Source organism: Oncorhynchus gorbuscha, linkage group LG09, assembly GCF_021184085.1.
Source record: "Oncorhynchus gorbuscha isolate QuinsamMale2020 ecotype Even-year linkage group LG09, OgorEven_v1.0, whole genome shotgun sequence".
NCBI classification, from domain to species: domain Eukaryota; kingdom Metazoa; phylum Chordata; class Actinopteri; order Salmoniformes; family Salmonidae; genus Oncorhynchus; species Oncorhynchus gorbuscha.
In genome coordinates, this window is record NC_060181.1 from 60,164,976 (window position 1) to 60,191,415 (window position 26,440).

At 43.5% G+C, this 26,440-nt stretch overlaps 2 protein-coding genes across 8 annotated transcripts in view; one reads left to right on the top strand and one right to left on the bottom strand.

Annotated features, from left to right (window-relative positions):
* LOC124043855 (dynein, cytoplasmic 1, intermediate chain 2a-like) overlaps positions 1-4,851 on the top strand; it is a 20,704-nt gene extending 15,853 nt beyond the window's left edge. For all 3 annotated transcript variants that reach the window (XM_046362927.1, XM_046362929.1, XM_046362928.1), the window contains 4 exons: positions 925-1,069; positions 1,369-1,509; positions 1,729-1,854; positions 3,778-4,851. In XM_046362927.1, the coding sequence (XP_046218883.1) occupies positions 925-1,069; positions 1,369-1,509; positions 1,729-1,854; positions 3,778-3,891 (526 nt within the window). In that variant the 3' untranslated portion in view covers positions 3,892-4,851. The remainder of the gene's footprint in view (positions 1-924; positions 1,070-1,368; positions 1,510-1,728; positions 1,855-3,777) is intronic.
* Positions 4,747-26,305, bottom strand: LOC124043854 (calcium-binding mitochondrial carrier protein Aralar1-like). Of its 5 annotated transcripts, XM_046362922.1 has the most exons (19): positions 26,152-26,305; positions 25,572-25,676; positions 24,977-25,030; positions 22,683-22,825; positions 21,901-22,016; positions 20,393-20,532; positions 17,589-17,735; positions 17,375-17,513; positions 16,868-16,961; positions 16,240-16,324; positions 14,904-14,988; positions 13,590-13,748; positions 12,638-12,690; positions 12,344-12,424; positions 9,420-9,560; positions 8,046-8,184; positions 7,610-7,768; positions 7,370-7,460; positions 4,747-5,400 (listed from the first exon to the last, which is right to left on the bottom strand). In XM_046362922.1, exons 2-19 carry the CDS (start codon positions 25,581-25,583, stop codon positions 5,187-5,189), a joined length of 2,052 nt encoding a protein of 683 aa, XP_046218878.1. In that variant the 5' UTR covers positions 25,584-25,676; positions 26,152-26,305; the 3' UTR covers positions 4,747-5,186. The 5 variants fall into 5 exon arrangements, with proteins under 5 accessions (XP_046218878.1, XP_046218880.1, XP_046218881.1 ...); XM_046362924.1 differs by lacking the exon at positions 25,572-25,676 and having other exon boundaries at positions 26,152-26,297; XM_046362925.1 differs by lacking the exons at positions 25,572-25,676; positions 26,152-26,305 and adding an exon at positions 25,389-25,501.
* Between the last annotated feature and the right edge of the window lie 135 nt (positions 26,306-26,440).

Here is a 26,440-nt window from a genome sequence, read left to right on the forward strand (position 1 = left end):
CTGGTGCACCTGGCACCTACTACCATACCCCTTTCAAAGGCACCCCGTTCTTGCACATTCACCCTCTGAATGGCACACGTACACAATCCATGTCTCAATTGCCTCAAGGCTTTAAAATGCTTTAACCTTGAATCTCTCCATCTACACTGATTGAATTGGATTTAACAAGTGACATCAATAAGGGATCATAGCCGGGTGGCGCTGTGGTTAAGGGCGCTGTACTGCAGCGCCAGCTGTGTCACCAGAGACTCTGGGTTCGCGCCCAGGCTCTGTCGTAACCGGCCGCGACCGGGTGGTCCGTGGGGCGACGCACAATTGGCCTAGCGTCGTCCGGGTTAGGGAGATCCTTGTCTCATCGCGGACCAGCGACTCCTGTGGCGGGCCGGGCGCAGTGCGCGCTAACCAAGGCTGCCAGGTGCACGGTGTTTCCTCCGACACATTGGTGCTTCTGGGTTGGATGGCGCTGTGTTAAGAAGCAGTGCGGCTTGGTTGGGTTGTGTATCGGAGGACACATGACCTTCAGTCTCTCCTGAGCCCGTACGGGAGTTGTAGCGATGAGACAAGGTAGTAGCTACTAACAATTGGATACCACGAAATTGGGGGGAAAAAAAGGGGTAAAATTCAAAAAAATATATATAAAAAAATAAATATATACATAGCAGAACTCCCCCGGTTTAGACAGGGCTTAGACACATGACAAAAATAACGGGTGAAATGCATGTAAAAAATAATAATAATACAATGTTTCCTTATCTTTCTTATCTCTCAGATATAGGACAGACACTTCAGAACAAACTTCCTTGTGATTATTTTTTAGGGCTTAGACTTTTATTGGTTAATGTATTCATTGAGGGGTTCTTTAAGAAGTGGAACGTGGTGTTTGCTAATTATTGCTTTCTTATCTGCTGTATGTCTGGGCCACAGTAAAGCAGGGATCAGTGAGATGTTTGAGGGCCACCACGGGCCTATCACAGGGATAGACTGTCACACAGCGACCGGGCCCGTCGACTTCTCCCACCTGTTTGTCACCTCCTCCTTCGACTGGACCGTCAAGCTGTGGAGCACTAAGGTACTGTACCGTCTCCATTAGAAAGCCTGCTGTTACTATTGTGCGTCCCAAATGGCACCGTATTCCCAACATAGTGCACTACTTTTGACCAGAGCCCTATAAGTAGTGCACTAAATAGGGAATAGGTTGCCATTTAGGAAGCAAAATATGTGGTTGAATTTGGACCCGTTTAAGCCCACAATGCTGCATCTTTTTTTTAAACATTTTTTTATTGCATTGATCCAGATAATTGTATTTGGCATGGTCAGTTCAATGGGTCTATGTTTTCAGGTGCCACCTACTACGTTTCTCTCTTTCAGAACAACAAGCCGCTGTACTCGTTCGAGGACAACTCGGATTACGTCTACGACGTCATGTGGTCTCCCACTCACCCGGCGCTGTTTGCGTGTGTGGATGGAGTGGGCCATCTTGACCTGTGGAACCTCAACAACGACACTGAGGTACCTGGCGCATGCCCTCTTTACCACGGGTTTTGCACCAATGCAGCATCTATATGGGCGGTTTCCCGGATTAAGCCTGGTCCTGGCAGATTCTCCATTGATAGTGCCGTTTAGTCCAGGACTAGGCTTAATCTGTGTCTGGGAAACTGGCCCATAGTGTGACAGAAATCCAGTCAGTCATCAGTATTGGCGTTGACAGATGAGGTGTTTCTTTTGCAGGTTCCTACAGCCAGTACCACAGTGGAGGGGAACCCAGCCCTGAACCGCGTGCGATGGGCCCATTCCGGCAAAGAGATTGCCGTGGGAGACTCTGATGGACAGATTCTGGTCTATGATGTTGGAGAGGTGAGTGTGTTAAGAGCCTTTACTGTGCCAATAAAAATGCATGGCATTCTTCATAAACTCTGCAAACAAAATAAATGTCCCTTTTTCAGGACCCTGTCTTTCAAAGATAATTTGTCAAATCCAAATAACTTCACAGATCTTCATTGTAAAGGCTGTTTCCCATGCTTGTTCAATGAACCATAAACGATTAAGGAACATGCACCTGTGGAACGGTCGTTAGGACACTTAACAGCTTACAGACGGTAGGCAATGAAGGTCACAGATTTGAAAACGTAGGACACTAAAGAGGCCTTTCTACTGACTCTGAAAAACTCCAAAAGAAATATGCCCAGGGTCCCTGCTCATCTGTGTGAACGTGCCTTAGGTATGCTGCAAGGAGGCATGAGAATGTGGCCAGGGCAATAAATTGCAATGTCAGTACTCTGAGATGCCTAAGACAGCGCTACAGGGAGACTGGGCAGACAGGTGATCGCCCTCGCAGTGGCAGACCTATGTGTAACAACACCTGCACAGGATCGGTACATCTGAACATCACACCTGCAGGACAGGTACAGGATGGCAACAACAACTGCCCGAGTTATACCAGGAACGCACAATCCCTCCATCAGTGCTCAGACTGTCCGCAATAGGCTAAGAGAGGCTGGACTGAGGGCTTGTAGGCCTGTTGTAAGGCAGGTCCTCACCAGACATCACTGGCAACAACGTCGCCTATGGGCACAAACCCACCGTCGCTGGACCAGACAGGACTGGCAAAAAGTGCTCTTCACTGACGAGTCGCGGTTTTGTTTCACCCGGGGTGATGGTTAGATTTGCGTTTATCGTCGAGGAATGAGCGTTACACCGAGGCCTGTACTCTGGAGTGGGAGGGTCCATCATGGTCTGGGGTGGTGTGTCACAGTATCATCGGACTAAGCTTGTTGTCATTGCAGGCTATCTCAACGCTGTGTGTTACAGGGAAGACATCCTCCTCCCTCATGTGGTACCCTTCCTGCAGGCTCATCCTGACATGACCCTCCAGCATGACAATGCCACCAGCCATACTGCTCGTTCTGTGTGTGATTTCCTGCAAGACGGGAATGTCAGTGTTCTGCCATGGCCAGCGAAGAGCCTGGATCTTAATCCCATTGAGCATGTCTGGGACATATTGGATCAGAGGGTGGGGGCTAGGGCCATTCCCTCCAGAAATGTCTGGGAACTTGCAGGTGCCTTGGTGGAAGAGTGCCTTGGTGGAACATCTCACAGCAAGAACTGGCAAATCTAGTGCAGTCCATGAGGAGAAAATGCACTGCAGTACTTACTGCAGCTGGTGGCCACACCAGATACTGTTACTTTTGATTTTGACCCCCCCCCCTTTGTTCAGGGTCACATTATTTCGTTTCAGTTAGTCACATGTCTGTGGAACTTCTTCAGTTTATGTCATGTTCATACAAATATTTACACATGTTAAGTTTTCTGAAAATAAACGCAGTTGGCAGTGAGGCCGTTTTTCTATTTTTGTGTTTGGGAAGGAGGTTTTACATTGACATTTGAGCAAGAATTGAGATCTAAAACTAAAATGTTCAATGGGGTTATTCCCTATTTTCCTCCTATATCTCAAGTGGAGGTGAAGGCACTCTGGTAGTACTTCATGCTCCATTTCTCCGGACAACAATTAAGCCATTGTCTTGTCAGGAGGCCAGCTATCTGGATGGAGACTGCTCCAGAGGGTCTGTCTGAGTGTGTGTCAGTCATGTCACTGAGTATTGAGCTGCAGATGCAGAGAGCAGCTCTTCCCCCCCACCCTGATCTCTGCCACTGACAGGTCAAGTCTCTTGTGACAATTAGAAGATTGCCTGTGATCCCATGCCCTCTGGAAGTGTCCCAGTTTCAACAATGTGTTAGTATTTTCACCCATATCAATGCTTTGTCTTCCTCTCCCGCCAGCAAATCACCGTTCCACGCAACGACGAGTGGACCCGTTTCGTCCGAACCCTGGCGGAGATCAACGAGAACCGGGACGACGCAGAGGAGCTGGCCGCTCAGCGTCTCTCTGCCTGATCGCCATGGAAACTCCAGTCTAGGGACCAGAGAAAGGCTTCATATTGTCAGCCTTGTTTTGATTGGAGAAAAAGACTAGATTTGCGACAATGTTCAGGCGTGTGGACATCTTTTCTTTGGAAACATTGTAGTCAGATTTAATACACATAGCTACTTAACTGGGATAGCCTTCTACTTCGGCTGGTTTAAGTACACCAGTCTCCGATGGGATAACTAACAGGGCTATCTATCAACCTCAGACACTACAAGAAACAGAGCCATCTTCTTACTCTGCAATACAAATCAGTTGGAACTCTTTTTCAACGACTCAAAAACCAGAATGCCTTAAAGGTACCATGTCTGAATCCATACGGTAGTGTTGTGGGTTTAGCTTCAGTTTCACAGGCCACTCGACTTGTTTGTGGTTACACCACCTTCGAGCATGTGTTTGCTGTCCTCATGACTCATGATTGCTGTTCACCATCTGTGCTTCGATGCCCGTGTCCACTTCAACTGCAGTAGACCCATCACTACACACAGGAATGTAGTGGTCTCAGACATCAGCCAGTGTTTTCTATGTTCCTTCAACCTAGATGCACAAGATCTCCACTTGTTTTTTGTACTATATGGACAATTGTAACCTTCAACTTGACTATTGCTCTTAAACTAAATTTGACACTTAAGATATCAGAACCAGAATCTTTAGAAGTTTGAGGGAGAACTACCTGAAGATATTATGCCTTATTGGAAAATTGCTTAATGTGTAGTATGAATTCAGTCTCCATACTTTATGGCGTGTCTAAGCAAAAGTGTTACTTTTTGTGACCTAGATATTACAGAGAATGTCTTCCACGAATCTCAATGTACTTTTCACAATTAAAATTAAGCCATTTTGATTTATTTCAACAAAATACAATAGATACATTTAAATGATTTCCCAAAACCCTGGTCATGATTTCAAAATAAATACTTTTTAAAACATCTGTACATCCTTTCAAGTCTCTGAAATGTGATTGACGAGATGACATCCTCACCAGCCTCGCTTTGAGGAATGCTGTAGTGACACCACTCATTTTCAATGAAAAATGCCTCTTCACAGAAATAAAATGTACAGTAACATTGTGCGAGCTATACAAAGACTAACCAAGGAAGCACTATTCATGCAGCATTCAGAGTAAGTATTTCAAATGCCTATGAATGAAGGAGACCATTTTCTTTACCATTTCAGAGGAATGAAGGGACAGATATTTTAGGACACCTGACTCAAGAAGCATGCAGCCATTTAGCAGTTAAGTGTTGAGGGGGAGACAGACAGCCTATGAGGCTGTAGACTCCTTTCTGGTCGGGGCTGGGGCTTGGCTAACAGACACCGCTCCAGAAGACTTGAACTTGGGTAGGTGTAGACCAAACTTGTTCTCCACGCCAGCGAATGTGGCAGCAGCTAGACGGTAGCCTCCTATGTGGTCGGCACTTATAGGGGGAAGGTCTGAGATCCTCGACTTAGGAGTTGGCTCAGAGCCGGTGGGGCGACTGGGGGCAAAAGATTTAGGAAGGATAATTAACATACAGACGATACTTCAGTTCACTAAGGGTGAACCCAGTGGCAACCTGTAATTCAAAGTTGTTGCCTGTTTTACATGTTATTTTGGCATTAATACGTGTCCCATATCAGTTTGAAAACTTTTTTTTTATAGTTAAAGCCGCAATAGAAACATGGTCTCTTTTTTGCTTGAGTAAGGCAGCTCCAAAATTCAGGTGTTTTAGCCTAGCTTAGTGCTTTCTGTGGTGGAGGGGCAGCCAGTGGAAAATACAGAGCGTAGGGGTTGGTAATCTTCTCTATTTGCACCGTGATTGGCTCAGTGTTCTGTCACTCATGAGCTAGACATTTCAAGCCCCCTTGGGTGTTGCCATAGATTTACATTAGATGTACCCATCCAAGAACACTCAAAGTCATTGGCCACAGATAAAATTCTGTCAACTCCCATTATATCTCCCGTATCTTTGATTAGACTCATGTCAACATAAAACTTTCTAAATCTTAGCTAGCAAGCTAGACAAGCAGTCATTACGTCAAATCTACTGGAAAATCCTTTTCAATCCTTGTCAGATGAAGAAAAATTATAGATCAAACGTATCGGTGCTCATCGGCCATTGGACATTACACAACAAGTTGGAAATCGCAAATTTAACAATGAGTGGTTTGGAAGGAATCAGTGGCTAACTGCAAGTATTGAAGAGAAATCCCTATTTTGCTTCCCCTGCTATTCGGGAGAGAGGGTATGTTGTCCAAGTCTGGGTTTAAGGGTCTCTTTTCCAAGCTTAAAAGGATAAACATCCACACGCAACACCATGGGCCAGAAAAGGTTGAATACATTGGCTATGCTGTCAATCCAGCATGACTTCTGCCACGTCCAAAACTTGGAACTGGGAAATCTCAGACTTCATTGAGCTCAATACAACTGGGAACTCGAGAAATAAGTTTTGAACAGCCATCCAACTCGGAATTCCAAGTTGGGAACTCGAGCCTCTTTCTGGAGCTCCGACCTGAAGATCACACGTCATGATTCAACCTTGTTTTTTTCTGAGTTCCCAGTTGTCTTGAAAGCACCATAAATCCACATTAGGCCAGACTTTGTTTCATGACAAAATTTGCCCACAAGAAAAACGGCTGCGCCACCTTCCTGTTCAAGTGAGCACAGCAGAACGATGAGTCCAAAAATGTCTTGTGTTCTGCTGCATAAATGATGTAATATGCCAGGGAGATATGTATACTGCAGCTAAGAAACTAATACTAAGTGTATGTTGTGTAGAAAGCTGTAAGTAGCCCATGTGCCTCACTCTAATCATTTGGTCCCTTCCCTTTAATAACTTAGCCTACCGTTCTGACTTCGTGGTGCACATGTAGCCTGTTTTAGAGGATTGTAATCATTTAATATTGTAAGAGCTTTCATTGTCTGCTTATATGCCCCCTTTTTTTATCCTACGGTTCTGACTTGTTCTGAATTCTGAATGTGCTGAACAAATAGTTATATTGATAGCTATGTCCGTCCTTGCTCGCTCATTAATGTCTTAATCAAAATTACGGATTGCCTCTTATGCGCTCGTCATTCCCTTATGCCATAGTTTGTACATCTAAATTGTCAGTAGAAACCACATTTGTTTAAGCAAGTCAGCCGTATCAGCTATGTTTTTTAAAAAGGCAGTAAATGAGGCTGAATGAACTGTTTCACTGCCAGAAAAGTGTCTGCTGATAGCCAGGTGTAGCGGTGGTAAGGATTCACTCCATGGTACTGAAAAGAAAGCTCTGCTGTTGGGACAGATTTATGTAGGCCTTAACAGTTTGTGGGCACCATTTATCACGGTTATAGTGCAATTAATGTATTGTTTAGTGTTGTGTAGTGGCTTTGCTGGCATGCATCCCCCATTTGTTTGTTTTGTTTGCCCTACCAAGATTTACATACTAAAATTGCCACTGGGTGAACCAGGCAGAAATACTCACTGTCCTCCAAAGTCAATGTAGAACCATCTCTGCAAGAGTTCATAAGTCACCAAGGTTACACCAAACTGTGGCGAGGACCTGCAGACACGGGCTGGTGGGAGAGACTTTGAAATTACAATGTGGGATTTCACATTTTTTCTCTGATGTCTTCAAGAGAGCAATTATGGGAGCCAAGGAGTGCCTCATTTCCCGGTCATGAAACTGCTCATTTGTGGAGCGCACGCATGTGTGTGCTTTTACCTCCTGCTCCTTTCCACAGGGCCCTGAAGCCCTCCTCAGCAATGATCTTCCTGAAGCAGTCTATGACTCCGTTGTATGTGGTCTGGCCTGCGCGGGCCGCCACCTGGAGCCTGGTCTTGATGACATCAGCAGGGGTCACCAGGGAGGCAGCAGGTATACCTTAGGAGGTGTTGCACAACCCACATAATGAGTCATTCTCACTATGCAGGAATACTATCACCACTGATGGCAAGCAGAGTAGTACAAAGCCAGGTTTAAAATAGAAAAGGAATAGAATGTCCAGTCGTTTACTGTACATATGTTTTTTTTATCATATATAGAATATATGATAAAACATTCAATTGATTGAAGCATTTATTCAGGCCTCTAGTATACTATACTATGTCTATAGGTTGAGATGGTGAGGTTTGCAGCAATGGTTGTTAGTGCTAGCTACCTGCTATGGCACCAGCAGTGAGCAGCTGCAGAGGTCCAATTCTGCCCTGTTCGTCTGCAAACTCAGCCTTGGTGTGGGCGTACACAGGGAAGTAGATGGCAGAGAACGGGATGTCACGCAGAAAGCAGGCTTTCGCTCCCTAGGACACACAAACACAAAAGGAATTATTTTATATAACCCAAAATGACTACACCTGCAAAAATATCGCATTTTCAGTTTTATTTATTTCACCTTTATTTAACCAGGTAGGCTAGTTTTAGAACAAGTTCTCATTTGCAACTGTGAACTTGCCAAGATAAAGCAAAGCAGTTCGACACATACAACAACAGTACATGAAATGTAAAATGCATTTGGACCTGCCTGAATTTCTGTAAGATATTTGCTTAGGATAATGCTTACCGAGTGCTTTAAAAAATATATTCTATACTAGAAATACTGTATAAAATATTGCATAGGTTTATTTGGAATCATCAACTACAAATGAGTTAAGTGGTGTAGACATCTGGTCTCATTAGTCCAGATTTGGACTACTGTACTGAATATTGTAATGTACTGAATATCTTCCAAAATATGATTGACCCTGATGGTGGAGAAGGTAGGGCAGTGGTTGAGGCGGCCGCTGTGGCTTTGGGATCATCTGGCCTGGGAGCTCCAGTGGATTATTGTTGGCAGGCTGTGAGCCTCAGCCAACCCACAGAGGAACCTGGCGGTGCGGTTGATCACAGCAGGAGCCAGAAGGCCCTCAGGCAGCGCTGCTCCCCCCATGGTTCCCCCGGGGCCCCCAGAGAACTCCCTCCCTCCCAGCCCAGCACACAGTCTCTCAGACACACACACACAGAGACTACATTAACATGGACCCATGGTCTACTGGGCCCATCCACAGGGAGGAAGTCAGTCACTTTTAACAAGCTCCACATTGTCTGCTACTCATTAAAATATGAACCATGAACACATTACTTGAGATGTAAGTAAACCGACTAGAACTTGGAAAGGAGCAGTAGCTAAGCATAATTTACTGTTGGTTGTTGGCAGCTGTGGTCTCTCTGCATGTTAAACACTGTTTTGGAAATAAATAATATGATTGTAACAATCAGTGGGGAATCTAGCTAGTCATCCTACTGCAGACTGCGCCTGCTCAAGAGAACTCTCATATTGCAAAAATGTCTTATGTAATATCAGCATTGATACACAGTCATACAGTATTTATTGTTCAACACCCCTGCAACATAAACTGTTAAACTACAACATAAACTATCACATAAACTACGTCACCTTGCGGGTGACATCATGCAGGGGTTATTAACTTAGGCTATAACAGAGGTTTTAAGAGGTGATGTGGTAAGTGAAGCTGCTGATGTAGAGGGGTTTACCCACTTTGTAGAGGCCAAAGAGGCCCAGGTCCCTGACCACGGTCAGGGCACCGACCCTGCGGGCCGTGGTGATCTCTCCGGCCACCTGGAGACGGATCTTGACTATCTCCAGAGGGTTGGTGAAGATCACCTGGGATCCTCCAGCCTGCAGAACACAACTCAGGTTGAGAGTGAGAAGAAACAAATGGTACATGTCACAGTGCATCCGTAACTGAAGCGTAATAAAATCGTAGGTCTCAATCTGCAGAACCAATTTTATACACTATTTTTTGTCTTTCTTTCTGTAGTACTTTGTCGCACAAACAAAATCTATAATTATAATGAAAAACAAATGTAATCACTTACAGTAAGTAAATCAAGACAATCGTACATGTTTTGTTATTACTTGTGTCCTATGATTAGGAAGGGGTTAATAGGTTTTACAACATCTCAGGGGTCAGCCTGTGGTGAGGATGATAATGTCTAAGCATTTCACCCCAATAAGCATTTTCAAATTAGCTTGGTAAACTCAAACACAAAAGACACTCTTTTCAAGTACTGATGTCAAGCTGTCAGAAAGTGGCCTTGATGAGAGCAGGAGAAACAAGCAGGCATTGAGGGAGGCAACAGTGGGGTCAGGGAGGAACAGGCAGGGTGCGAGGAGAAGCCTTGCTTATGGCTGGAAGGCCCTGACCCCGGCAACAGCCCTCTGCCCCTTCCCTCTCCCCCGGGCACCTCCTGTGGAGGGGTAAGTGGCCCAGCCCAGCCTCGCCCCGCACACTTCCCCAATTCACCCCACTCCCAGGGGAGAGCGTTGAATCACACTGCTCTGCTCAGGGCCCTGGCAGGGACGCCCCAGGGTGCAGCCACTCTGACTCTGGCACATTTATCACCCTCCCCAAATCGAATCAGGCCCCTGGATGCCTGCTGGTGACATAGAGGGCAGGGGTCCCATCTGTAAACATCCGAGCGCTGTCCTAAAAAAAGCTCAGGCACATTTAGTCATTTTCAAAGTGGAAGGGGAAGATCCGCTACTCTGAAGATTTATGCATTCATCCCTCTGTCCCTATCTCCTTTATCTTTTCCACTTATTCACAGTCAGGAGGGATAACATTGCAGTCCATCTCCACAAACTAGTAAAACATTTGCCTTCTACAATGTGAAACCACTTTACACGAAGACCACGTTCATCTGATGTGCAAGAAATTGATACTATGGGAAGAATCTAGCATAAAAAAATATACATAGTATATTATATACGATAATATTGCTGGGTGGAGTCAATCACCAGAACAAGGTTACCGTAATCTAAAGTTCTAGATGGCATGCTATACTCCCGAGTGGATATTCACGTCATAAAAAGGAATTTCCCTCGACCACACCCACACATCGGGGAAAACCAAATTACTACCCATTCACCCCCCATTGTAAAAGTCTACTTCGTTTCTTGTTATACAAATAAAATGTTAAAAATAATGCAGAAAAGCTGCTGTGTTGTTCAATGTACATGTAACCGGGTCAAAAATCCTCACTTACGAATCGCAATGCTCCCACGTAGGGAAATAGAGCCTGCAAGAAGAGCCCTGTGGCTTCAGGCTATTCGGCATGGGAGAGTGGGAAATGTGAGGACCCGGTGTGCAAGTAGGTTACACGTAGCTAGAGTATGTGTGGAAAACATTTGATCACAGATAAGACATTTAACTTGTTTACTACTGTCCATTTGTAACTCCACTCACTACTTGTAACTGAATAGTTATTTTTTTTGAGTTGTTCTTGGCTAGCTTAAGTTCCAGTCGATAGCTAGCTAGCTAGCACTGTCACTCACGTGGCTGCTAGCACCGTCCTGAAGCCCTACAATATTACGTTTTTCTAAGTAGTGAGAACCCTCTGGAGCAGGCAATGTTGAAAAGTACGTTTTAGACACGCACCTTTCTTAGATGTAGTTTTGTAATTGACTTAAAACAAGCCGACAAGAAAATTGCATTTGAAAAGGGTCAAGTTTTTGCTGTGAACCAATGGGATAACCTAAAACAGGTTGTTTTCCCTACAGGCGGGCATTCTATCTAATACCGCCTGGGACTATATGCTTGTTGTTGTACATGTATGGTGTATGGAACTGTGGTGCCTATGGCAGATCAGGCCTCAGGTATGTGCAGTCCTGTCAAACTCAATCACAGTGAGGTAAAGCCAGCTCCATCCAGGGCCCTCCAGGCCTTCTTCCTCCAATTACAGGCTGACAGGGGTCACAACCCTGCAGACCCTGCCCTCCGTAGGCAACCTGCAGGCTCTCTTCCCTGCCCTGTCTGTTTCGTTTCACTTAGACCCATTTAGCAGAGGTAGGGTGATGGAATTACAGGCTTTAATCCACCAATGCACTCACCAAACGTTACAGCGTGCCAAATTACCACGCTGAGGTAAAAAATAGTCCATTCACAGACATAATTTCTCAAATTGTGCCCAATTAGGGAGTTCAGAGACCCAAGAGCACCTTTTTATCAAGCTCCGCCACTTATTTAGGATGTCAATACACCGGCAGGAAACTTGAATTAGAGCTTAAATTCATATACAATAATTCAATGTCCGTAATTCAAATTGAAGATGAAAAGCTTATAATTGTAGATACAGATCAGTCAGAAATAATTAAACTAAACCTTAAAGTTGAAGGGGTTGGAAAACCACAAAAAAAGTTCCCCCTTAGCTCAATATCTGGAATCCACAATTTACACCCATGAGATGCCAAATGTTCATAAACTGAAAGAGAAAATCTTAAATCATGTTTTAGTTTCAACAAAAATCTTGTTTCAGTTCCCCCACATCGAGATCAATTAGATTTAAACGAGTCAATGTAGCAGCTGCCAACGCTTTCCCTTTGCATGAAGCACACGCCTTTTCAGCCCTCAGTCTGTAGAGACAGACTGTCTACGAAGACATCCTCACACCAATACTTACAGTGGCACCAGCCAGGACTTCTGCAAACAGGGGAATGGTGTTATCCTCTGTGGTGAATTTGTCTCTTACAAAGTCATTCATCTGTGAGAAAAGAGAATGAGGCAAGCACAACGCATACCTTTAGAGAAAGAAATGCTCAAAGAGAATGACAATGAGTGCATCTAGTCACGCCTTGGATTTTGGAAGACATTGTCTTTTCTGTGAGACTGTATTCATATTTAACATACAAATGGTACAACCTTTCCTTATTGTGCAATAAACATGAAGGCACTCTGCGGGTTTGTAATGACTTGCCGTGAGTTTGATAGCTTTCTCTGGGGCAACACCGATAAGCTGTGGTACGAGACCTGCAAAACAGTATTCATGGAGACCATTTAGATGACCTGACAGAGGAAGACACTCCGACTGGAAATGAATACTTCCATTGCCAGTTACAACAATGAAATCGGCATGATTCTTGTCCGGATAAAATAAACCCATAAATATTTACAGATACGACTGCTACATCTGATGAACCAAACGACAATGGCTCCCATTGAAATGGACAAAAAGCTCAAATATGAAACTGGCAGTTGTATGGGCTCAACATTGTTGTGGCCTGATCCCAGTCTGGTGTGGAACAGAGAGAGCTGTGTGGCCCTGGTGGGGGGGGGCAGTGCTATAGCGCTGATAACCACCATACTGTTTCACCGTCCGTCCTTCAGCGAGCCAGATAAACTTCAGAAGGAGCTGCTGAGTGACTGCTTGTGGTATGCAGCCAGAAAACAGCCAACCGTGTCTGTCTCTCAGTCAATCACCCCTCTCATCAGCGTGGAAAGATAAAGAGGGAGGGGGAGAGCCAAGCAGAGAGGATAAACAAAGAGCTGCAGTGGCAGATGCAGCAGTAGATGGCAGTCTTGACTTCCTTCATCTGATAACCCTCACTGTGGCAGTGTTAGTTATATATATATATAATATATATATAATATATATATCACAAGCCTTCAGCAGCGTTATCACCACACTGGAAAACAGATCTGACACTACTACAGGAGTTCTTTTACCTCTGGGGGATGTTTTGAACTAGCTAAGTAATGACAATGTGACCTTCCATAGACTTGGTCAATTTAGAACAGTCAAATGATTCTGTTATTATGCAAAACATATTGATGATGATACTGGCACAAAAATGTGTTTTGCCGCCGGACCAGATGACAGTATCTAGCATTACATAATAGAAGCACATTCACCAGGCTTTAGTTTATACCTCTGTAGAATCCAAAGAATCCCTCATATCGGAGCACTTTCTTGGCACAGTCAAAGCTATTCTTGTACATGAGCTCTCCTACGAAGGAGCTGGTGGATCGCTGGTTCTGCATACGGGTCTTCACCAGGTCAATGGGGTACACAGCTGTCGCACCCGTGGCTGCAGATCACACATGTCAATCAACACACCATCAACATACTGCATTCACACCATCAACATACTGCATTCACACCATCAACATACTGCATTCACACCATCAACATACTGCATTCACACCATCAACATACTGCATTCACACCGTCAACAAACTGCATTCACACCGTCAACAAACTGCATTCACACCGTCAACATCCTGCATTCACACCGTCAACATCCTGCATTCACACCATCAACATCCTGCATTCACACCATCAACATCCTGCATTCACACCATCAACATCCTGCATTCACACCATCAACATCCTGCATTCACACCATCAACATCCTGCATTCACACCATCAACATACTCTTGTTGGTGATAATATCCTATGATTTTCATATATTCAGACACAGCAAATATCTTTATCATTATTTTAACTATTTAGCCAATCGTTTTTAGGTGGGGTATATTTAAAGATTGGTGTTTTAGTGTTTTGCTTCAGTGATAAATAGTGAGATGTGGGCATATAAAGAAGTTAAAAACAGTCATTAGGCCCAGACAGAGTAGTGACTATTTAGGAGTTTGCAGGAGAGCCGTAGTGTAGAGGGTGTCTACTGTCTGAGGAGGCAGCCATGCAGCAGGTTGCCCTAAATGCAGCTCTTAGCCACAGTGGCTTGTCATGTCTTGTCTCTGACATCAAAGGCCCTGTAATGACTCGGGCTCTCAAGCATGCAGAGAGCTCTCTCACCCTTCGTCAGCAAGAGAGGGTGAGAAAGGTCTCATTATCGCCATGGAGAGCCGCCGTCTTCACAATGCTTCACAAGACTTCTGACCCTCAACTGTCCATTGATCATTCAGAACTGATCACCCTCCTGAGCTGCGAGATCAAAGACCCACTGAGACAGTAGGCTCTTAGAATGTTGCATATTGGTTTCACGCACGAACATCTCAATGGCTGTTATATTAGTTCCTCCCAGTGTAATTAGACAGAGATTCCAGTGCGGTTCCAGAAGATTTGTGTCATTCCAAAGCTCCGGCTCCAAAGACAGCCTGGAGCCACCAGTGGCACAGCAGCACAATGGGCAGACCGGCCCCAGGGCCTCAGTGCGCCAGTCTGACCGGCTTGGGTTACCCCTCAGTGGGCGCAGGTCTCCGTCGCAGACATGTCACTCACCTCCAGCGAGTGCGCCCAGACCGAACCTGTAAGCAGACTCTGCAGCCTGGAGCAAGACGGACCGATGAGGATCCCCATGAGCTTGCTGTGGAGGAAGAAAAGACACCGATGTGGAGAAAGACGGGGGGATCAGAACACCAGGAAAGAATCGACTTCTATTAAACTGTAGTGAACCAGATACATTGTGGAAAGAAAAACGTTATGGACCACTCAACAGTGGAGGAAAGCTATGGAATGTAGACATCTCATCGTGGTATAAGTCTTATTCATAAGCCAGTATTGTATGTCACCGACATAGACACTCTGGCTACGGATACAGTAAATGGCTGTGTAGGAGAACGCTCCAGGGCTATCCATTGATTATGATGGAGCTAGGCAGAGGCTGGAAGCTAAGGGTTTTCCTTAAAAAATCAACTAAGCATGATTTTGCATTATCTGTCTCCATCTCTGGTTTGGTTCATGATCTTGAAAGTGGAGCCCCTTTGTTTTCTCTGTGGTGCCGTGTAACAGATTAGTCCCACAAGCCTTTCCCATGTAGAGATAAGCATCCACATGAATTATTACATTGGCTGAGTAAAAGTTGGAGTGTGTCTGCCCTCCTTGGGGCAGTGAGCAACATCTCCCAGACCAGGCCCTTCCTCCTACCCAGCTGCTTTCACTGAAGGCAGCATGCTAATGAGATCGAGGCCTTGATCAAAAGGTTTAAGCAATTACCCTACTTCCACAAATGGCGGACCTGAGAACGCCAACATGTTTGTGTCTTTCCCTTTTCCCAAATCACATTCCAGACCTCCGAGCAAAAGTCCCGGAACATTGAGTGGACCTGGGCCTGACCACAGTCCGATTTACAGAGCTGTGTCGTCTGGAAAGACAGGAACTATTTCCTCCTCCTCCCTCCCAGAGCCACCTCTCGCCAGCACACTCACCATGCTCCTAGCCTCCTACTCTAAACAGACCTAGCCAGAGGCTTCATACACCAGCAGACTCATGGAAAGCCACCCTGATAAAAGCATCCTATTAGATTCTCAGGTGTATGATTGCGTCTGATGTATATGTCTACACTGAATAAAATGGGACAGGCTTTTAGAAAAAGGGAACATCGCAACATTCCATTCGTCTTTTGTACTGTAATTGGGGGGGGGGGGGGGACTTTTATCCTAGGTGGTGTAATGCACATTCACAAAGAAAGAGAAAACATCAGCACTCTGCTAATTCCATCATTGAACACTCCCTTTCGTTGCTCTTTAATGAGAAAGCATGGTGGGGGAACAGAAGGGCTGCAGCAAATAAAAGGCAGCAGGTAAGAGCTGTGTGGACAGTCATTCAGGCAGGGTACCTGTCTTTGGATCTCAGCCAGGTGGTATGGGAGTGCGCCTTCCTCCAACGGTGCTATCCTCTCGATGTCCGCCAAGTTGAGCTTTCTGCAGAACAGCAGGGGAGAATCACAATGTTACGCCAGGAGTAGCAAACACAGCATAGCATCCCTCACACGGAGTTGATGCACGATTTTCCACAGACATTTTATGGCCATATAACTTGAGGATGTTGCTGGTTTAATATGAGTTTGTATACACAACAGGCAAAAAAAGCTGGATACATGCCCACAACTCAAGCAGTAAATGAAGCTCTCTTAATGCCAGTGAGACACAGATATTCCCTGCTGGCATCATAAAGTCTGCATGCTTAGATTTATTTTGTACATCAACCAGTAGAGCCACTATTGCTAAACTGAATAGGTAATAACTTATAGCTATATTTATTAGAAGTAAATTCTAACTTTTTTTATTCCATTCACAGATTTATTGAAAATAGCTTTTTCTGATTAATGTGTTAGATATTTTGAATTCATGTGGAGGACAGTAATTCAATACTTGGCAGCGCAAATGCCACGTTGTATGGTTGTGAGTAAAAAGCACAACGCAGCGGTGATGAGTCACTGAGACTGGAGAGAGTTTGAACCTTACCCAGAATGAGCGTAAAGGCCGGAGAGCTGGTACAGGATGTCAATTTCCATTGGATTGATCTGACCAAACTTGTTGGCAGCACTAACAAACTCCTCTGTGGTACAATACGGAGCAGAGGGAGGCATGTTATGTAAGAAGAACCAGACAGGGGGTCACTTATTAAGACTAAATATTTAGAGATACAGTGGGTGGGTAGGCCTGCTGCAAGGATAACCAACCACATCAGCAGTACAGTCTAAAGGTGAAAGGGTAAACTCCTATAATACAGGTAACTAATCACCATCAGAACAGGTCAACTATTCATTCCACAGATCTAAGGGAACAGACTAAACTAATAAAACAGAATATTACAGTGTACATTTACCTTATTTACTTAGAGCTAGGATAACATGTTCTTGTGTTTCCTGACACCATTCTGCCAAGAGAGGTGAAACTCCCATGACGGTACTGTATAGCCTCAGTTCATGTTTGAAATCACATTTCCTGACTTGAGCAAGACTAGGCTACCTTTGGTGACTAGGGTATCCTTGTATGGTCCGGCTAGTGTGCTGTAGACCTTGCGGATCAGCTCCATGTTGTTAAGGAGGGCGTTGAAGGCATTGAAGTAGGAGAAGCTCACCATGTGGGAGGTGCTGCCTCCAGCGGCCTAAAGGGGAGAGGAACAGACACTGAGGTCTCATCGTACAATCATCTCATGGGAGACCATAGCTGTCTAACTCACTGAGACCAGGTTCTCCTCCACAAAGGGGGTGAGCATGTGGTGGCGGATGGTGGCCATGATGTCGCTGAAGTCCATGGCAGAGATGGTACCGCTCTTGCTCTTATCCTTCTGGGCAAAGGCTTGGCGAGCATGCTCCAACTGCAGCTCCTACAATGAAAGGAAAGATAGAAAGAGCAGGCTCTTGTGACAAAAGACAAGTCAAATTACCAGGGATGAAGTGGAACATTGGGGGGGGTGGGGATATTGGATGATGTCGGACACTGCTTGGCACATGTGGAAGCATCAGATGAGATAGTGTTAGACCCTGGCTCTTGTAATCACAGCTGTCTCTCAGGAGTCTTGATGAAAACCATGTCCCCCTGAAGTCGGATCTCAAGTCTGTGCAGGAGAGCAGGCAGGTGTGTCCGGAGGAGCACAGGGATGATTCAATGGGACAGCCATGCAATCAGAGGGGAAGCAGGGGTACCACTGACCCAGGGTCAGCACTGCTGTCAAAGCTGATCACATACTACCAGCAGATCCCTCTCATCTACATAACTCATCAGGCCATAGCAGAGTACAGCCCATCATGACAATGGTAACATTTTATACGGTATACTTTTATTCCACATCTTGTAAGAGTTCAGGTACTGTACTAGGGTGCTGCTGCACTATTGAGGGCTATTGCAGCACATATGCTACAAATAGTGATGTTTTTTAAAATTCCGGTTAGACAATTCTGAGAACTATGGAACCTCCAAAAGGTGGCAGGACATATTCTGCAATAACAACAAACAAAAAAATAAACTTTCAGCAGTTTTGTTTATAACTATGTTAGATTTAGCTGAATCACATTCAATAATCTATTAGCAGGAAACAATATGGCAAAACATCAGCAGTGAAATAACAGCTAAAGCAAATGTTGTTTTGAATGAAAAGGGTCGCACACAAGAATCCTTGACGCGCTAGTGGGAACCCTTAGTCAACCATGATCCACCGCAAACTGCTATGAGGGTTTACACACAGTAGAGTAATGGAACTACAGCCAAGCCCTTCCAAGTCCCAGACCACCCAGCTGCATATAAACCCACAAACCCAATCATTCCAAACAAGCTACGTCCACAGCCATACTACTGGCTTTATTGGCCCTCGCTGTTTCTGTGATTACATATGTGTTACAGCTGTAATATATTACATAATTGTGTATCTGTTATGCTATTATAATCGGCCCATGTCTATCTAAACCAGAGATGTTCAATTCCGGTCCTGGACTGCTCGAAACACTTCTGTTTTTTGATTCTACCTGGTAGTTAATTGCACTCACCTGGTGTCCCAAGTCTGAATAAGTCCCTTAATAGAAAGAGAGGATTAAAACCAGAAGTGTTTCGGCACTCCAGGACCGACATTGGACAGCCCTGATCTAAACCATGATAGAAAAATAACTTCCTGCATGCAAGTGATTAAAAAAAAACATTTGTTAATTATTCAGACCCTTTGACTGTTTCCACATCTTGTTATGCTACAATCTAATTATAAAATGGATTAAATTGTTTTTTCCCCTGATCAATCTACACACAATACCCCATAACGACAAAGCAAAAACAGGTTTTTCTAAATTTTTGCAAATTTACTACAAATTAAAAACCAGAAATATCACATTTACATAAGTATTCAGACCCTTTACTCAGTACTTTATTGAAGCACCTTTGGCAGTGATTACAGACTCGAGTCTTCTTGGGTATGACGCTACGAGCTTGGCATACATATATTTGGGGAGTTTCTCCCATTCTTCTATGCAGATCCTCTCAAGCTCTGTCAGGTTGGACGGGGAGCGTCGCTGCACAGCTATTTTCAGGTCTCTCTAGAGATGTTCGATCAGGTTCAAGTCCAGACTCTGGCTGGGACACTCAAGGACATTCAGAGACTTGTCCCGAAGCCACTCCTGCGTTGACTTGGCTATGTGATTAGGGTCGTTGTCCTGTTGGAAGTTGAACCTTCGCCCTAGTCTGAGGTCCTGAGTGCTCTGAAGCAGATTTTCATCAAGGATCTCTCTGTACTTTGCTCCGTTCATTTTTCCCTCGATCCCGACTGGTCTCCAAGTCTCTGCCTCTGAAAAACATCCCCAGAGCATGACGCTGCCACCTCCATGCTTCACCGTAGGGATGGTGCCAGGTTTCCTCCAGAAGTGACGCTTGGCATTCAGGCCAAAGAGTTCAATCTTAGTTTCATCAGACAAGAGAATCTTGTTTCTCATGGTCTGAGAGTTCTTTAGGTCCCTTTTGGCAAACTCCAAGCGGGCTGTCATGTGCCTTTTACTGAGGAGTGGCTTCCATCTGGCCAATCTATTTATTTTATGTTATTTATTAACTAGGCAAGTCAGTTAAGAACAAATTATTGTTTACAATGTTGGCCTACACAGGCCAAACCCTAACCCGGTTAACTCTGGGCCAATTGTGCGGCGCCCTATGGGACCCCCAATCACGGCCGGTTGTGATACAGCCTGGAATCAAACCAGGGTCTGTAGTGACACCTCTGCACCTGAGCTCAATTTCGAGTCTCATAGCAAAGGGTCTGAATGCTGAATACTAAATAAGTTTTCCGTTTTTATTTTTACATACATTTGCAAAAATGTCTAAAAACCTGTTTTCGCTTTGTCATTATGGGTTATTGTGTGTAGATTGATGAGGGAAAAATGTCTAATCAATTTTAGAATAAGGCTGTAATGTAACAACATGCAGAAAAAGGGGAAGGTCTGAATACTTTCCCGAATGCACTGTATTTGTACGGTTCATAAGGTGTCTAGTAATGTCTACTGTATAGTGTACCTGCAGAAACTGGGTGAACTCCAGATAGCTGAGATTCTTCTTTCTGTCACTGCCAAAGTGGAGCCTGATAAACTCACAGTCCCAGTTGAAGGGGATGTGGTGGTGCACTGTGGTCTGGCTGAAGATGTCTCGCACATTGGCTGCCAAATGAGAGATGAATGAGTAACATCAAATTTGAAAAAACAAAACAACCATACAATATACAGTGGGGTTTGAAATGACTGACACCCTTGTTAAAGATATGCAAAAATGACCTTGTCAATTCAATGAAAAGTGAGCTACTGTATATTGTATGCCAAAACAAATGTGAAATTATCTAATTTTATTAGATTCTGAATAATAGATTTTGTTTCAAAAGTATGTATTTTTTTCTCTCAAAAAGGTAGGGGTCAAAAGTATTGACACCCCTGTTTTAAATAACTTTCAATATCTTTTCTAAAATGTTTTATGAGTTGGAGAACACATTGGGAGGGATGTTAGACCATTCCTCCATACAGAATTCTTACAGATCATTGATGTCCTTCGTCTGTGCTTATGGAATGCCCTCTTCAGTTCCAACCACAGGTTTTCAATGGGTTTCATGTCCGGAGACCGAGATGGCCATTGCAAAAGGTTGATTTTGTGGTCAATTAACCATTTCTTTGTGGATTTTGATGTGTGCTTGCAGTTTTTGCCTTGCCGGAAGATCCACTTTCTCTCAGCAATTGTATTAGTATAAAATAATAGAATTTCCACAATTTCTTGAGCATCCAATATAGCTCAGTATTTTCATTATTTATTTCATGCTTATCTTTATTAATGGTGCCAATCATTTCAGACCCCACTGTATGGCCCTATCTCATTTCTGGGAACCTGATATGCACAGAGAAGGAATATGGCCTAGCTGACAATCCCAGTGCCTTCATATTGTGTGAGTTCTAAGCAGATCTAGGTCATTCTGTGTCTGAGCACTGTCTTCCATTTTCTATCGCCTTCATGGGGGCCCGCGCTGCACAATGTGTGCACAATGAGCATTGCAACAGCTCTTTTTTCCCTGTTTTTGTGACACACTGGATTCATCTCTCCCCCTGTCAGATGGGACTTGTTATGATGTGGTATTATCCACAGCTCGCTCAGAGCTGAGACAATTCTTATCTTAGAAGAGACCTCTAGAATAGAAGCAGCTGACTGACAGACCCTATACTACTCTGCAGTCTCCAGAAGTCCAGTATAGAGAGACACACTAGTGCACAAACGGAATACACATTGAGCACTAGGAGTAACATGAGACCTACATTCATTTTCTACACTGAAACAGCTATGTAGCACTTTTTTTACCTAAGGTCCTAGGTTATAAATAAGATATAGTAATCTTGTGTTATCCACTTCTTGCATAGAGATCTTGCACAATGGGAAAGTGTGTGGTCATTGCCCTAAGGTAAAAGCTCCAATGATGCTGTCCCCATTACCTATGACATGGTTATGACATGAAGCAGACACCAGGTCACGGGGCATCCCCATGTACATACCAAATGAGATGTCCCCTGTGCCAGTCTTGTCAAACAACTGAAAGGCAACTATGAAAAGGGCATCCGGGACACACAGAATCGATTCAAAGGCCAGAAACTCCTGGAAAGAGATCAGTCTGTTTGGACAAGAAAGAAAGAGTACTATCTGAAAAAAAGGACATGTCCCTACAAAGCCCAAAGAACATCGGCAACTCAAATTTTCACTTGAGCACACCAATAACTGTAGCCTACCAGATTCATTTACATGAACGTTCAAGTAAAGTTCAAGTATAAAATTGTATTTTGTCCATATTTATAACATGCTCTACAGTCTACAGTATAATGTGGATAGGAACGTGCTGTTTAGTGCTATTTCAACAAGATGCTTTCTCGAGTCTTTGGCATTATGCAAATAATATGTCCGCTTATCTTATCAGGTGGATATTCAATCAAACAAGCATGGGTGTTAAACAACTGATAAAGATGGCTATTCAGGCAATCTGTGAACAACCTTGTGACCAATCATTAACCTAACTTCTCCTTGCTACGGATTTGTCTTCACGACGCCAATACATGTAACATTGTGAACCCCATTGTGTGTATTAACATGGGTTATTTTGGGATCCATGTAGGTAGTGGAACTGAACTAGTGGAAATGTTATGATCCTTTTTTTTCCTCACAAAAAATCTCAATTCCATTTTCGCTGTATGATGTCTTGAAGGACCTCTTGTTTAAGTCCTTCTAAAGCAAGGTTACTATTAGTAACGGTCATCCACCTCACCCGTAGTGGGAGCAGACTTACCCATCCTTGCTGGTGTCGGCTACTCCAGCGATCAGCTGCACAGTCTTGCGGTTGTGGTCGGGCTGGTTGTGCAGACCCAGGAAGTTCTGCACAAAGTCCCTGGGGGACATGTAACGCACCCCATTCTCAACCACACTGGCATACTGAAGGGGAGACAAAAAAAATACAGGTTAGTGTTAAATATAAATGCTCAGAAACTCAATATACAAACTTATGCTCATACAAAATACAAAACTCCCTCCTTGAAGTCCCTTTCCCAAAACAGCCTGTCTTTGTATTGCATCACTGTTCCCCCACCAGCTATCAGACATTTTTTTTAAACTTATGACAATAAATGATTTGTTCAGACAACCTGATGCAGTGTCTGTCAAAGCAATGCATTTTGTCTCCGTAGTTATACTTAGAGTGATTTATATTAATCCCATCATGTACTTTTCAGACATCGCATCAAAGCTAGGCAAAAATATCAGAGTTCAAAACAATCTTGTTTTTGCAATTCATCGTATTCTATTAATTTCTTTGAGTTGTTGCAGTGAGTAAACAGACTTCAAATTTGCTTTCAAAACACTTTCAAGCTTTATAATACCTTATTCAGAAAAATCTGGGAGATTTGCGGTTTAACCCACAATAAGCCAGCACAAGCTGTAGTATAGTGTAGGAAACCATCAAGGCAACAAAGCTTCCCAAACCACTATCATGTTAATTGTCACAATGTATGCAGATGAGTGCAGTGCAGTATACTATATCTAATATACAATATGGGATGTTTAAGTATAATGTAACAGATAAGTACTATAGCAGCGTATATAATGATATGTGACATTAGGGCTTTAGCTGTGGCAATGCAAGGGACTGCCAAGTCATCTGAAAAATATATTTCTCAATTAATTCATGTGCACTACTTAGAAAGAAAAAAGGAACAGCATTGTTTTGTTTCTGCTATGCTGCAAAACATGCAACCCGTGCACTGGTGTTGCAACCTTTCATCTAGGCTTAAAGAAACAAAAGGTCAGTTTCAGAGTCAGGGTTGGGTTACAAGCTGGAACACTGCATGAACTGGCAGCATAAAGGCCAGGCTCTGGGTGTACAGCCAAGTAGAGAGAGAGAGAGAGAGAGACCGAGAGAGAGCGAGCAAGAGACCTTCACAAAGAATGCATTTCAGACCACATCTCACTGCACACTCGTTAATATTTTAAGTGAAAGTATTAATTCCAAGCAATTTATTAACCCATTTCTTCACTCCATAATTTGGCATCAACTCAACGTCACAGTAAGCCTCAAGTGCTTCTTGATAAGATTAGGCAGGTTGGACAAAATGGCCCATTCATCCATTAATTAACTATATGTTTATGACTAATTATTGCATGTGTGTATTAGAACAGCTATGCCTAATATACATTGCTGTGCGTTCAAGATAAATCAGTGCAGTGTTGTATGAAGAAAGAAGAAGACCCTAAAATAGTACAAGGTCAAAATAATAAGTCCCTCCTTGGCGCTATCTGTTGCTAGAGGCACATTTTCCTCCAATCAATGGCCTTACACCCTTCAACTTGGTACTGTGTGTGACTTTGTAAAGCACAAGAATGCATGGTCCAAATTTATAGCAAAAACAACTGATTCACCCAGACATCTGAAAATCCTAGCCAATGTCACAGCCTAAAAGAAGTCTGGGAAGGACAAATTCCTCTGTGAAGGCAATTCAGAATTAGTACAAGCATTTGTGTGACCTTTAGCATTCAACAGTAGACACAACACACTCAGTGTATCTCTCCCTGTGTGTGTGTAACTGTGTGTGTGTCTGTGAGAGAGAGAGAGACTGCTGGCCTGCTGGCAATAATATCATATTTGTTTAACTGTAGCTTTGCCATACAATCAAGGTTATAACCTTATACCATTGACGACAACCAATGTAAAGTTACATGCTGTTTTCAAATCAAAATTCAATCAAATGTTATTTGTCCCACGCACCAAATACAACTGGTGTAAAATGTACTATGAAATGCTTGCTCATGAGCCCTTCCCAAAAACGCAGAGTTAAAAATAATGATAATACAAATTAAATTGTAACAAAAGAGGAATAAAATCAAATATACAAGAATGAAACTATACATGGAGTACCAGATCAATCTGCAGAGGTACAGTACAAGGTATCTAAGGTAGATATGTAAATGAAGGCAGAGTAGATAATAATACGAGTTGAACTGCTGCATTCAGACTAAAATAATATAAAGAATTGTGTTTTTAGTGCCATAGCAATATTGGGTTAAAGATCCACTTGTGAATGACAGTCTTACCTTCAGAAATATAGTCCTTAGTGCATTGGAATCGCCTCTTGCGGTTGTTTCTACCTAAAACATACAGTTGGAGTCATCAAAGCTAAACACTGATGAATCTGGCAATGCAATGAGAGTTTGAGAATGACATAGGACGCAACGACTCTGCATTGGCTACAATGTAATACTATCATTACTGCAGAGAGTAATCGGTTGCTTGTCTCTGAAGTTTCGATGTTTGAAAAAGCAATAACACAGAACTCGTAGTCTACAGTTGAATATCAGCCCTGCCAGCAGCAACAGTCACCTTTTCCATTATCATTACTGAACCGGCTACTCGACCTTCACAGCAATAAACGTGTTATACTATTAAAGTAGCTGAACAACTTCCATTAGATCAGTAAACGAAAATCTGTAACAACGTAAACATTACTCAATTCGTTCTCCAAGGCCGACGTGCCCACGGAATGATGCTGAAAGAGGACCATTCTGTTCGTTTGAAAAAAGTAAATAATATATGCTTCCGCATCAATAAGCTTAAGTCCTCATCAAAAATAAATAAACAACTTAAATACAGGTAATATTCATTTCTGATAGGAAATATTGACAGAGTCACCTTGACAGCCATGCTGGGTGTGACGTCACGTTGACTAGCAGCGCATGCGCTTGGCTACTGTAGCCTTTGATTCTGGGAGAACAGCATGACACTTTTGAAGATGACCTAAAACATACAGTTGGAGTCATCAAAGCCAAACCCTTATGAATCTGGTAATGCAATGAGAGTATGAAAATGACATAGGACGCAACGACTCTGCATTGGCTACAATATAATACAATCATTACTGCAGAGGGTAATCGGTTGCTTGTCTCTGAAGTTTCGATTTTTGAAAAAGCAATAACACAGGACTCATAGTCTACAGTTGAAAATCAGCCCTGCCAGCAGCAACAGTCACCATTGCCATTATCATTACTGAACCGGCTACTCGACCTTCACAGCAATAAACTTATTATACTATTAAAGTAGCTGAATAACTTCCATTAGATCAGTAAACGACACGTTGTAACAAGGTAAATATAACTCAATTATCTCTCCATATATGCTTCCGCATCAATAAGCTTAAGATCTTATCCAATAGAAATAAACAACTTAAATACAGGTAATACTAATTTCTGATAAGAAATATTGGCAGAGTCACCTTGACTGCCATGCTGGGTGTGACGTCACTTTGACTAACATGCTGACCAGACCAGGCACGTCTCGTGCGCGAGCGTCGCAAAATAAATTTTGAAATCCATGTTATTCAATTATTGCACCCACACTGCTAGCATGGGCCAACGAGCGTCTGCGACGCCAAGGGCTAAAATAGAAGTCGTTCCTATTTCTGACGCAGATCGCGCTGAAAGTCATCTCCTCATTGGTTTATAGAAGCAGGTACCCACGCGCCATCTCCTCATTGGTTATACCCACGTTGATTGAAAGACGAA